At 39.9% G+C, this 13,012-nt stretch overlaps 2 protein-coding genes across 2 annotated transcripts in view; one reads left to right on the forward strand and one right to left on the reverse strand.

Annotated features, from left to right (window-relative positions):
* The first annotated feature begins 732 nt into the window (after positions 1–732).
* Positions 733–4,523, forward strand: ifi30b (IFI30 lysosomal thiol reductase b). The gene is made up of 7 exons (XM_070908999.1): positions 733–873; positions 2,319–2,507; positions 2,657–2,728; positions 2,813–2,902; positions 3,670–3,822; positions 4,215–4,283; positions 4,464–4,523. The coding sequence occupies exons 1-7, from the start codon at positions 733–735 to the stop codon at positions 4,521–4,523; spliced, it is 774 nt and encodes a 257-aa protein (XP_070765100.1).
* A 4,954-nt stretch (positions 4,524–9,477) lies between these two features.
* pde4cb (phosphodiesterase 4C, cAMP-specific b) overlaps positions 9,478–13,012 on the reverse strand; it is an 84,361-nt gene continuing 80,826 nt past the window's right edge. The window contains exons 15-18 of the mRNA XM_070909471.1: positions 12,605–12,759; positions 11,768–11,890; positions 10,949–11,131; positions 9,478–10,053 (exon numbers count right to left, since the gene is read on the reverse strand). Of these exons, the coding sequence (XP_070765572.1) occupies positions 9,478–10,053; positions 10,949–11,131; positions 11,768–11,890; positions 12,605–12,759 (1,037 nt within the window). The remainder of the gene's footprint in view (positions 10,054–10,948; positions 11,132–11,767; positions 11,891–12,604; positions 12,760–13,012) is intronic.

Here is a 13,012-nt window from a genome sequence, read left to right on the forward strand (position 1 = left end):
AAATCCAAGATGGGGCATCATTTCTTCTGTGCTCACAGTTTAACTCCTCAAACGATTTTCTCGCAAAGGTTCGTTCGTACATTTTTCTGAAAAGCTGAAAATATTCCTTGGATTTTGTGTCCAAGCTAAATGGGTATCTACTATTGTATTGGCTTGTAAAATTTGAGCTCCTCGTCATTTTAAGAAAGGAAAAAAAAAGATGTTTCTTGTTACCATTCAATAACTACACTTCCCAGAAGGCTTTGCTATTCAAATTCACCAGACACTTCTGTGGCTGTGAATATATAGCTACTTGTAGCTACTATTATTATTATAAGAAATGAGTGTACATGCTTGTAGACACTGTTCTTCTCATGTGATACCACTATAGGGAGGCCATTCACCATGACACCACCCAGTACTTCGAGTTAAATCTTTCTCTACATTAGAAGTTGGAGTTACATCTGTAAATCTTGTTTTTTCTTGTGTCACTAATACTAACACTTCGTTCCTCCACGACCATACTGCTCTAATTAATCCCAATTTTGAACCGCCAGGTATTATTCATTGTTGTATTCCTCCTATTCACGGAGTCTGAAGCAGGAGTTGTCCGAGGATCCCTGAAGGCAGCATCAGTCAATCACACCTGGCGTTAATCAGCTGATGACGGAGGTGATTAGGCGGCCCGTCGGAGGAGCAGCTGCAGCCTTCTCTCCTCGGTGACAGCGTGGACCTTCCTCCTGATACTCCAACATGAAGTTGTCGGGACTGTTGGCTGTGTTTTTACTGCTGTGTGCGGACCGGGGAAGCTCCGAGAAGTCTCATCCCAAGCCGTCCTGCCGTTACCCTCCATCTCAGTGGTGTCGATCCCTGGAGATAGCAATAGAGTGCAAGGCGAGTAGAATAAACACACTGGACATCTATTTTCATGTTAGTTATTCAGCATATGGAGTCACAGCAGAAAATGCTCATTTAATAGTGAACAGAAACAAAGCTGAATGGCTCCAACAAGACAATAACAATATTCTTTTTGTTATTAGATAATAATGTGGAAGAAAAATAAATGCAATATAAGCTAATGATAATGGGCGTTTCTATCGTTTACTAAATTATTTCTGGATTTCTGGATCTCTTTTTGGGATGTATACTTCACTCATTATTGCTTAAAATGTTTTTGATAAGGTAGACATATATAAGTGTTTTATTCCATTGTGTGAAAAATCAGCCAGATTCAGACATTTCTTTCTCTGTTCTCGGTCTATTTTTACTTTTGGTCCTATTACAGGCTTTTTGAGTTGTATTCTAGTGACAATTTATAAGTCTCATGTTCTTGTCAATATCTGAAATACCAAACAGTTCTTTCTTCATGTGTGAGGGAAACTATGATTTGTTATTTGATATAAATAATGAGCACCATAATATTAACAACATCATCATCATCATCATTGAGCATCGCTGTCCCAAACAGGAGAAGTGGAGTTCAGTGGAGTTGAACGTTTCCCTGGTCTGGGTTTAAATGAGAGTCATGCTTCAGAAATTGAACACCAGTGGTTCTTCATGTGACCGGCAGAGAAGCTCGGGGTCAAATCACACAAACCCTTAATCAGTTTAAAGATGAAGGAAGGCCTGAAAATAAACAGTACAGTTTGTATTACTTTGAATGTTGAGCTACAGACTTTATGATCATGCTTTCTTTTGATTGAATGAGAGTAAAATACTTTTTACTCCACTACATTAACTGACAACTTGAGTTACTTTGTAGATTCAGATTATTAATACAAAATATAATCAACTAATAAATGATGTATTATTATAGGTTAAGCTGTCCAGCAGTGTGTGTATATATAGAGATTAAAATGAACTCCTCACCAGCGTAACATTAAAATGATATGTACATGAATCTATCAATGATTATAATCCAGTAATGTACATTATTCTGAAATGGGCCATTCTGCATAATGAGTACTTTTGCTACTTTAAGTACATTTTGCTGATACTTTTGTACTATCACATAAGTAAAATTTAAAATGCATAACTTTTACTTGTAACATAGTATTTCTACACTGTGGTATTGTTACTTTTACTTGAGTAAAACATCCAAGTACTTCTTCCACCGCTGGCAAATAGTGATCCCGGTTCAAGTAGATTTTAATTTTATTGTCTTGAAAGAACTTTGTACATTTTGTTTTCACTAAACTAGAAAATGTGTGAACATTTAAAAGATCATGATGCTTTTTGCGACATATTGTTATACAGAGTTCATGTGTTAGCTCACAACCTGCAGCTCTTTTAAAAATCTTTATTTGAACATATTTTGACAAAAGTTATTGTCTTTGTAGGTTCAGAAGCAGTGTATGGAGGTGAACGCCACCAGACCCAACCAGGCTGTTCCTCCAGTGTCCGTCACTCTGTACTATGAGAGTCTGTGTCCAGCTTGCAGAGTCTTCATCACCCAGCAGCTCTTCCCCGCCTGGACCATGCTGCAGGACATCATGACCGTCACTCTGGTCCCCTATGGGAACGCTAAGGTGCACTGGTCGTCCTCCTCTGTTAATGCAGAGAGGCTCTGAAAGTGAAGAGAAGATTTCATGTCATCAGAGGAAGTCTTTGTTGAGATTTTGTACAAATTTAGACATAAATATTGTGCTGTAACAACATAAATATCCTTCTCTTGTAGGAGCTTCCATCAGCAAACTCTCCCTTCACCTGTCAGCACGGAGAGCCTGAGTGCCGAGGAAACATGATGGAGGTTTGCATGTTTCATCACCTGTACTGGAGCTCTGTTACATTAATACAAACATGATGACTTTAGAGTGATGGATCTGTTCCTCAGGCCTGTATCGTCCATCTGACGGGACACTCAGCGTTTCAGATCATCTACTGCATGGAGTCCGCTGCAGATGTTCTCAACGCTGCCCGGCCTGTGAGTATCCACGGTATCTGGCTGCTCGATTCAGAAGGAACACCGATTGTGTGAGCTATGTGAAGTGGAACGTGAATCCTTTTTTCTTTTGAGCTGTAAAAATTATAAGGAGTTAGCAGAGTTAATGTTCCACGAAATATGAAATATTCTGGTGTACAGATGAGCAAAAACTGGAACAGCTGTTTTAGTTTTGATGTAGAGTTACAAGCTTTGTCTCAAAAAGAAGTTTATTTAATTACTATTTATTCTGATTTTTATAGTACTACATAGTAAAATGTTTTTGTCAGTGATTTGGTTGTACTCTGAAGATTGGACCGATGCTTTAGCTGTTTTTCTGAAGTCATATCTCAGGAATTCCATACAAATCCAAATTCCAAGCTAATCTGCTTCGCGAGGACTGTTTAATCAGATTTGATCAGTAGTGACCAAACAACCACCTGTCATCACATGTCGACTCAAATGTTGCTTGAAAATAAGACTTCAAGGCCTTTTTTAAAGTCTATTTACGAATGTAGAAAAAACTGATTAATTTCCTGTGTCTTCGAGGCAAGAGTGTAAAACTTACAAAACATCAGACAAAATATAAAAGAGCATCAAAAGCATCAAAACAAACATCGGAGGCGTACGAGTGCATCAAAACATTTAAATAAACGGTGATAAAGCCAGCAGTGTCAGAGATTTAAAAACCGATAAAATCCCTAAAGACTCTTGCTGTGCTGTATTAAGTGGATTTGTACTGTTGCTGATGCTCTGTCCCGGTGTCTCAGTGTCTGCAGCTGTACGCTCCCTCTGTCTCCTGGTCGAGTGTTGACTCCTGTTTGAAGGGAGGTCTGGGATACCAGCTGATGCACGCCAACGCTGCCATGACCAGAGCGCTGAGCCCCGCCCACACACACGTCCCCTGGGTCACCTTCAACGGGGTATAACAGGGGAGGCTGTCTGGACTAATGTTGATAGATGGATATACAGACGTTTTCTGCTTTTCTTGAACTTTTTAAAATGGCAGAATTACAATTTTGAATGAATTTGTCATGTTTGATCTGATGAAATGTTGACCAAATTATTGTATGACACAATTGATACTTTGACACAAGGTTTATAAATCTGCACATCTGCACAATTGCGGTGGTGGAGGAACTATTCAGATCCTTTACTAGTAAAAGTACTAATACTAGGGGATCATACTGTAGCAGAAGACTGCCGTCACCTCAGGTTGCTGCCCAGCCTCTGAGCTGCTGGTGAAGCTCTGTACAGCTGACGTGATGTTGACTAAAAGCTGTAAGTGATTAAAGATCATAAACTGTTGTTTCAGGAATACACAGAAGATAATGAGGACAGGGCGATGTCGTCCCTTTTCCATTTGGTTTGCCAACTCTACAAGGTGAGGACCGTTTCTCTCTCTCGTTACTGTGGCTCGGTGCTGGTACACGACGTGTTTCACTACTAAAATACAGAAATGTCTTGTGTCTATCAGCAATATCCGCTGCATCTGTGAATGAAGTGTTTGTTTCTTCCTTTATTTGACATCTGTGGGATGTGACTGTAACTGTTGTGTCTTCAGGGGGTGAAGCCTCCAGCCTGCACTGGAGCCCCGGTCAGACTGAACAGAGGCTTCTGCTGAACAACTTTAAACTGTGTGCTACCTGCAGGAAAACAGCAAGTCATAACATGCATGCATAAAGTACCAAATATTAACCTCAATCATCCCAACATGTTTAGGTTTGTTGGAGTAGTTATAGTTAATAATGTGGATGTGAAATCAAACAGTGGGTTATTTATGTGCCTCTCGTGCTTTGATGAAGTGGAATAAATCCGTCTTGTCTGACACGTTGCTCTCGAGTGACATTATTTCCATGTGAGAAAACTGTTTTATAGAGTCGATCTAATGAAAAAAGAAATGACAAACACCCAGTTTGATAAATTTCCATATAATTTATTGGCATTTTCCACTTAAAACACCCTGAACTCCCAAGACTCTTTTGGCTTAAAATGAGAAACAAAAATATAGTTATTTTCTTTGACAAAACGTTGGAGTGGCAGATGTATACATACTTGTAAAGTATACTTGATTTTTAGGCTCCAGAACATAAAATCAAATGTCCTATGTTACAGTACTTTGTCGCGACAGACACGTTTGAAGAATAAATATCTTTATAGAAGTTTGCACGACACAGGCTGAGGAAAACGAGACAGCATGAACATTAATGGTGGCAGTTATCAGCGCAACACAATAACAGAGCGAGAGCAGCGACTCTCCTGCTCGTCAACACATTTAACACTGTATGGCACTGATGTCTTCCTGTGAGGAGCCACAGTGCTGTATTTCAACATGCCGGTGTGTCAGACTATACATTCAGCTGACTGACAACTGTTGGTGCATCTGAAATCAACCGTTAAATGTTCAAATCCACAGTAAACCCACACGATGAAAATGCCATGTTGAACAAGGGAAGTGACGCGTTTTCTTGCTGTGTTCTAGCTATTTAGATACATGTCAACTTATTTTACTTGAAATAAATTATAACAAAAACGTACTTTCTGAAAATGTTGACGGTTCAAACGAATCTTAAGAAGCGGAGGTTGTAATTATTTTTTATGCCAGCGGCTTAATATTTTTAAATATTATACAAGTCTAACTGTCTGTCAAACTCCTTTTATCCATTCTAGTCAACATTTGAACTCATTTGGAGAAATGTGCTTTTTAACCAGAGTTTAGCAGGTACTGTAACTGCACACCAGCAGTTTGAATTATTAGGTCAACACAGTGAAATGGGTGGAGATGTTTATACTGTGCACACAATGAAATATTCAGAGACATTTGGTACCACCACACAAAGCTTGGAAAGGAAGGGGAAGCTTAAGGAATGATTACAGACTGCGGAGCAACTTTTCAGAAAGACTAAAAATTAAAATCCCCTGCAATCTTCATTACTACACAAAACAAAAATAACACTGATGGTTGTGCTGTTTTTAGAACTTTACCAGTAGTTTGGCAAAATGTGAGGTTTATCGTTTCAGAAAATATAAAGCGTTCATCTGCTTTCATGACAATCTGCCCACTAGATTCTGTGTGCAAGTATATACTTTGGCCTGTTGATGGCGCCAGAGTTCAAGTCTGAGAATAACGAGACGTTTTATCCAAATACTGCTGCTGATGTTCACATGGCATTTTCATCGTGGAGTTTTGAGGGATTTCACTGGAAGATAAATACAGCAAAACATGAAAACTTGACAATTTCTTTTACATGTAGCTTGATTTCTCAGATTATCATTTGATTGTTTTCATAGCAAATATTTATTCTGTCAAAATGACAGCAAATATACTAAGAATATGTATATAAAGACAGAAGCAGAGTATTTCTGTTTTTCTATATGTATCCCGATTCTTTGGGAAATTAGCAACTTTCTCACCAGAACGGTAGATAAAACGACGCTCTGAGGCTCGGCATGTTAAAAAACAGCATGATGGTCCTTTAACATTAGGCTCCTATCACATGTAAGGCTGATCAATAAAGCTCACTAGCTGAGTTAATGAAATACTGTTAGACTAGTGTTTTCTACTACTGCCTGACCAGGAAGTGCATCATATCTTGTTGTAGTGCTTGTTTGCTTCCTGGTCTTTCTACCTCAGTGACGGCGACAAACACTGCGCTTAGACTGAACGTGTACTTGGTACAGAAAAGAGTCCTGAACTCCTGAAACTACACACATTCTCAAGTCTCAGCTATCTGCTTAGGAAAGGGCTGAACAGACCGATCATAAGTTGCACAAAATCTAATAAATTGTCTGCTTTAAATACTGTTAACATGTATCATTCATAAAAACTAACACTATAAAGTCAATGACTTCAATACAATCATCAGGTTAAAATCTCTAGTGTAAAAATGTACAGCATTGTAGGCTGGCAGGTGTTTGTGTGTTTTCAACACTTATGGCACACAGTTATCCCAGTCGAGCACTATCTACCAAGTAAGACTGAAAACCTGGAACACAATCTGTTTAGTTAGAACCACAGGCGATTAATGTCTGTCAGCAACTTTAGAAACTGTGCTCCTTGTGTTGATCTCTACGTCAGAACCTGTCGACAGGGCGGGAATGTAACACCAGGGTGACAGGAATTATAAGATCCTACTGATTTTAGGAAAAAAAGGAAAACCTTATATTTAAAATAAACAGGCCTTTACCTTCGGCTGAAGAGCGTTTGCCATTCATGATAAACTGCTTATACATCAGCTTAACAGTGTTGCTTGCTCCTGTTAGTCTTTGGGTATAAATAAACTGAATGTAGCCAACATCATATTCATTAGTAGCTGAGGTCGAGGAAATCAAGAGACATCCCAATTAAAGGATAAATGTGGTGATATTCGATATTTTTCTTACTGTCAACAAAGCTCATGAAAAAAGACCTAAACCCACAATGAACTGATCGTACTAACAAATATTGTCTGTGCAGTAGCTTATTCCTCAGTGCCATGGACCTCTATCTAAAACTATTAAACTGTACCACTAGTACTGTATGCTGCAGTAAATAAATACTCTGTAGCTCAAAGAATGCATTTTAATCTGCTGCTGAAAATAGTCTTCAACAAATGCACTATTTACTCCTGTTGGAGTGACCTTTACTAAAACTACAGTGCCCAGCTGCTTTAAGAAATGATTTAGCCTTTTTTTTAACTGTTTAATTAATATATATTTGTGACGCGTTTTAAAACATTTACGTCCTCAGTAGGAGCACACAGACGGGACAGGGAAGTCAGAACGTATTGAGAGATTAACACATTATTGGTTTTGGTCTTTTCATGGGATTTGTTGACAACAAGAAAAACATATACTGTATATATCAGGAAAATATATATACCAGCATTATCCTTAAAAGTTGGAGTAAGGAAAGCATGCTTTTATCCAACATAGCAGAATCAGAGAGCTGTAGTTTTCATCATATTCTGCTTAACAGTGCAGCTCAAAGCTTCTGTGCTGCTGTCAGACAAATAAAATGAATGTTATTCTAATATATTTTGCCCACATCATGTTAAAGTGTAGGTAAAGCTAAGCTAATCAGAACTGGGACCACTTCCTCCATTCACAGCATCAGTTTGCTAACATTAAATGGTGGTTAAAAGAGCGTTTAAACAGAGGCATCAAGACTATGAAAAAGAGCTATGAAAAGCTGCCATCATTGCTGGATGTCAGGAGGAACAGATCATTGGTTAGTTTGCACAGAGCTCTTTTCCAGATCTTATTTGTGCCACAAATATTTTTGGATAACAATAAAATTTTTCAACTTGTAAATACTGCAATGTTAGTGAATCTGGATCTCAGCGTCTCACAAAACAGAAGGAGTCTTATTATTCCAATATTATCTGTGAGTGTTGGCGTTGGCCAAGTCGGTCAAATCCTCTGTTGAGGAGTTTGTGAAATTGTGCATCAACCACCCGGTTCATTTCCTGCCCTGCCTTCTGGTTCCTCAAGTCAGATGTCCTGTGTTTGTGTGATCAGTAGGCCTACAGTGGGTGAAGCCCTTTGTGTGACTTAATAGAAGAGCTGAAGGGCAGAGACGGTAAAGTGCTACTGCGGACCAGAGGCACCCTGATAAAAAATGCTTTTCAAGCACATAAACACAGACAAGACCAGCAAATGTACAACAAAGAATTGTTCAAAAATCACAACCTAAAACACCATTCAAAATCATCTCAGGTAAAAAAATAAACTAATTATACAGGTGGTGTCTTTTGTATTTTCAACAGGTGAGACTGGGGCACAGTCTTCTTCAGTGTTCAATCTCTGCGGTGCTACAAGCTGGTTTAAATATATATTATTTGATTGCTTCAGTTGCCAAATTTTCTATTAAAGGGTTTCAATTAAATGTAGAGACACGCAGGTTAAACAAAGTCTCAGATGTCTCTGATTTGGAGGTAAATCAAACAGGAAAAGACAGTTTGGGGTCGGGGTCAGGTCAGGGGTACCCACTACATCCGTGCTACATTAGATTTATGTTTCTCTTCATACCCTGAGGTTTAGGTCCATCGATTTTCTCACTGCTCACCTACATCCTGTATTTGGTAAAATGATTCATCTCTCACTCTTAAACAAAGAAATTACACTCACTTATTCCAACCGGACTTAAATCAAAACTATGGTGCAAAATAATTTCCAAGACCCTGTCAAACCACAACGATCCTCATTCGCTGCACATGTCTTAATGTCACAGACAGTTATTTTGGAGGAAGACATTTTCCTTTACCTTTTGTTCTTGTTAGAGTATCACGCCTTGGCTCCATTCTTCTTCCCAGTTAAAATGCAGCAGTCTTTGTCTGGGACACTCCGAACTGAAGCTACAACAAAGCAGGACGGGACACAAAAGGCCAATCAGGCACCCAAAGAGAGGCTGAAACGATTCTTCTTGTTAAAATATAAAATAAAACAGAGGGGGACATTCCTCTGCTCTCCAGAGAGGGTGTCTCCAGTGTAAAGGGACTGTAGTGATTTTACAGACGTTATTGGTGAAGGCCTGCCCTGCCTCCGTCTCACTACATCCAGCACTCGTGTCTCTCAGGCGGGGCAGGTTGTGCTGGTTGTTACGTGCCCATACGTAGGCAGGCCACCCCGTCGCCCTCCTGGCTCAGTTCTCTGTCCCTGTCAGTGCCCTCCCGTCCCGGGGAGGCCAGTGTCCTGTGGGGGAGGGGGCTCCGCACCGACATGGCAGCCAGATTCAGGGTCCGAGACGGGTGAGGCGAGGGGGGGCGGTACCTGCTGCTGCTGCTTCGGGGGTCTGGGGACAAAGAAGGAGAGGAGGAGTCCTGGTGCCGTTCCCCACCCGACTGGGACTCCTCCTCTAGGGGGCTCTCCAGGTCAGACTCCACCTCCTCCTCATCCTCCTCTTCTTCCTCTAGAGTGAGTTCAAACTGGAACTTGTCTCCTCCTCCTCCTCCTCCTCCTGAAGGGATGGCCCCTCCTGCTCCCACAGCTTCTCCTCCTGGCCCAACCTCGGCATGGTGCTCCTCGGGGCTGGAGGGCGACGGACTGCGGGGGATCATGCTCTGATACCATTCCCTGTTGTCCTCCAGCGTGTCCAGGATGTCCTGGGCGTCAGGGTGCACCAAGTCCGCCCATGTCTCCCACAGAGGGTGGACAATGTAGTCGATGAACCCCACCTAGTCACAGAAATAATATCAATAACAACAATAACACACAAGTATGACAGGACTAAAATATCTAAAACTAAATGAAAAAGGCAAGGAGGTTTCCTGAGAGATAAATATCTGGTTATTATCTTATTATCATTTCTGTCAGTATTCTGTGTTGGGAAGGAAACATGTCAGTGTATAAAACAATATTCAGACTGCACAATTATCTGATTTGTTCTTTATGTTTCAGTTTTAAGAGTTAACTGTCCACAGATGACCAAAACATGCAAAACAAAGAATTTCTCCACATCAAATCGAAACTGTGTGAAGTCTCTGTTACCACAACCACTTTCTGATGATCTTTTTTTATTATTTTATTTTATATTTTATGCTTTTTGTGTCATGTTGAGAGTGATGAGAGGATCATGTCAAAACTGACATTCTAGAGACACATTTGTGTTTTACATCTAATTTAGAAATAGAAATATTAATATATGTGTTTTTGCTGTATTGACTCGAGCTACATGTGTTCTGTAATTAAATGCTTGATATATTAAGTAGCAACATGGTGCTGGAGCAAACTAGCAACCAATACTGATAACCTGCAGAAACAAGTGTGAGATTTCCAGCATGCTAGTTAATAATTGTTTTACTGTTACAACATAGTACAATTACTTAATTCAATACATTTAGGATAATGCTTATCTGTGCTTACTTCTAGCTGTTTAATGTGTAAATGATTGGCAAAGGTGGAGAAAATATTGTGTTGGCACTTCATTGAAATTTATTAAAAATAAAGATGGACACAGTAAGGTTCACTTTTAATCATTAAATGACCAAACATTTTTCCTTAGTTGCATTCATGCTCTTTGATGTTAACCTACAGGTTATATCTCTATTTCCCTCTTCATCCCTGAGTTACCTGGTTCTTCTCTATGGAGGCGTTGTGTTTGTCACACATGGGACTGATCTCCATGCCCTTGTCTCGCTCTCGGTCTCCCTGGGTGAAGAACTCCACCATGATGCGGTCCGTCCACTGCCGGTAAAGCTCCAGCGGTTTGGTTGGGTTGCTCAGGTCAGCACAGTGGACCATGTTCTGCAGAACCTGGAGGAGACGCTCAATCAGACTCATGCTGGTTTTCTTTTTCAGATGTGCCCCGTTTACTCTAAAAACGGGTGGTAATTATGTAACTAGCATTGCTTTTATTTTATATAATGACATCTTTTAACCCTGTCCTGGTTAAAATAGCTAAGCTGTATAAAGGTGCAATGAGCTCAATTTGTCCAGCAGGCAGCAGCACTTTCACTCTAAATCCCTGGTTGAACATACAAACAGCTGTTAGTGTGAAAACATGCTGCTGCCAATGTCTGAGATGTACTGCATATTCTTAGTCTCAAACAATCTAAAGTAAACTATGCCAACAGATTAATGATCCATTTTTTTGCTGCAACATAAAAGGAAATGAGTTTTTATTGAGATTGAATTGTTTGAAAAGTCTCTGCTGTTCATCATACTGTATAAAATGACTTTATGGACGATCATATGTTAATGATCAGTGACGTGTATTATGATTGAACACCGTATAAATGTGTAATTACTGTACAGAATAACTAACTATATGTTTCTTTTTTTTGTCTGCATGGTATTTCTAAAGCATCATGTGCTATATAAGTACTACACGTTATTCATACGTATGTATGTTATATTCTGACGTTCGGTGTCAGCAGGGGGCGCTCTCACCTGGATGCGGTCAGAGTAGTTGTCTAGCAGCAGGACTCCTAGACTGGTCACCTTCTTGGTCTCCACCATCGTCTTCATGTCCGCCAAGAAGTTCATGTGTTTGGACATATCTGTGGCAAGCACCTAATGAAGACGCCAACCGCACACACACAGAGATTCAACACATGTTCAGTCACTCTGTTTTATGAAATAAAACCTCTGTGACCTCTGTGTACTGTGGAGTTCTTGTTTCCTATATTTCTGAAGACAACTGTGCTCTACTGCTGTATTTCTCGCATTGCCTCTTTGAAATAGCGTGAGGTGACAGTTTATACATCTTTGCACTGTAAATGTATCAACCATTGCAAAGAGGGGAGAGTGCAGCATCTTTCAGTTTAAATCATACAGCTTTAAAAACACACTAAACACAAAAGCAACAATTAACAACGCAACGTCTTTGTTTTTAGGAATTAAGATTGTTCTGCATGTTCTTGCCAACTCATAATGTGATAAGTCCTTGTGTACACTATGTCACTACTGCTCTGCTACTCCTTTTCTGTTTGTATGTCTGTGTATTTTGCCTTTTTCTTAACACTCTGACTTCCCCCCTTTTGTTTGTTCCATCGAGCTGAAGACGAAAAAAAAAAGCTGTAACTGATTGTGTAACTGTAAATGTTTTCTCATTTTTATATATCTCATGTCCGGATATATAAAGCTGCTGTATCAGCAGGCTATTACTGTACGCAAACTTTACTATGGACTTTAACCATGAACAAAACATGATGAAAAATCACACTGTAAAGAGACAGTTCAGTTACAGAATATCAATATGTCGTGTAAAAAGTGCAGCAGTCTCACCATGTCGATCACCATCTTGCGGAGGGAGTCTCGCTGTTTCTTGCTGAGGTTTTGGAAGATGTCACAGTTGTCTTCTTGGAGCAGTTTGAAGCCCACAGCGAGGTGGTGATTCTCTAGCACCGAGGCATCGTTGTACATAAGTGCTAGCTCTGAACCTGCAGAGATGTAGGTTGAACTTGTTAAAACCATATGACAAGACACCTCTAACATAATTCCAGTTATTGTAGTGTTCTGAATCAGTGCTAATCGTATCCCCGTCTAAATAAGATCCAGTGCCATACTGTCAAAATGATCCAGACCCAGCTCAGGTACAGCCTAAGTAAAAAGAGACCCACATGCATTGTGTCAATATGTCAGCATATCATCTGATTCCCGAGGCACACAGCAAGTCAAACTGTTATTAATTAT

The sequence above is a fragment of the Enoplosus armatus genome, chromosome 7, assembly GCF_043641665.1.
Source record: "Enoplosus armatus isolate fEnoArm2 chromosome 7, fEnoArm2.hap1, whole genome shotgun sequence".
NCBI classification, from domain to species: domain Eukaryota; kingdom Metazoa; phylum Chordata; class Actinopteri; order Centrarchiformes; family Enoplosidae; genus Enoplosus; species Enoplosus armatus.

Bases quoted from the DNA above. Each gene is read 5' to 3' on its own strand.
- ifi30b (XM_070908999.1), top strand. From the start codon at position 733: ATGAAGTTGTCGGGACTGTTGGCTGTGTTTTTACTGCTGTGTGCGGAC. The intron at 874-2,318 runs GCGAGTAGAATA...TTGTCTTTGTAG, and splicing joins AGATAGCAATAGAGTGCAAG to GTTCAGAAGCAGTGTATGGA. The intron at 2,729-2,812 runs GTTTGCATGTTT...TCTGTTCCTCAG, and splicing joins GCCGAGGAAACATGATGGAG to GCCTGTATCGTCCATCTGAC.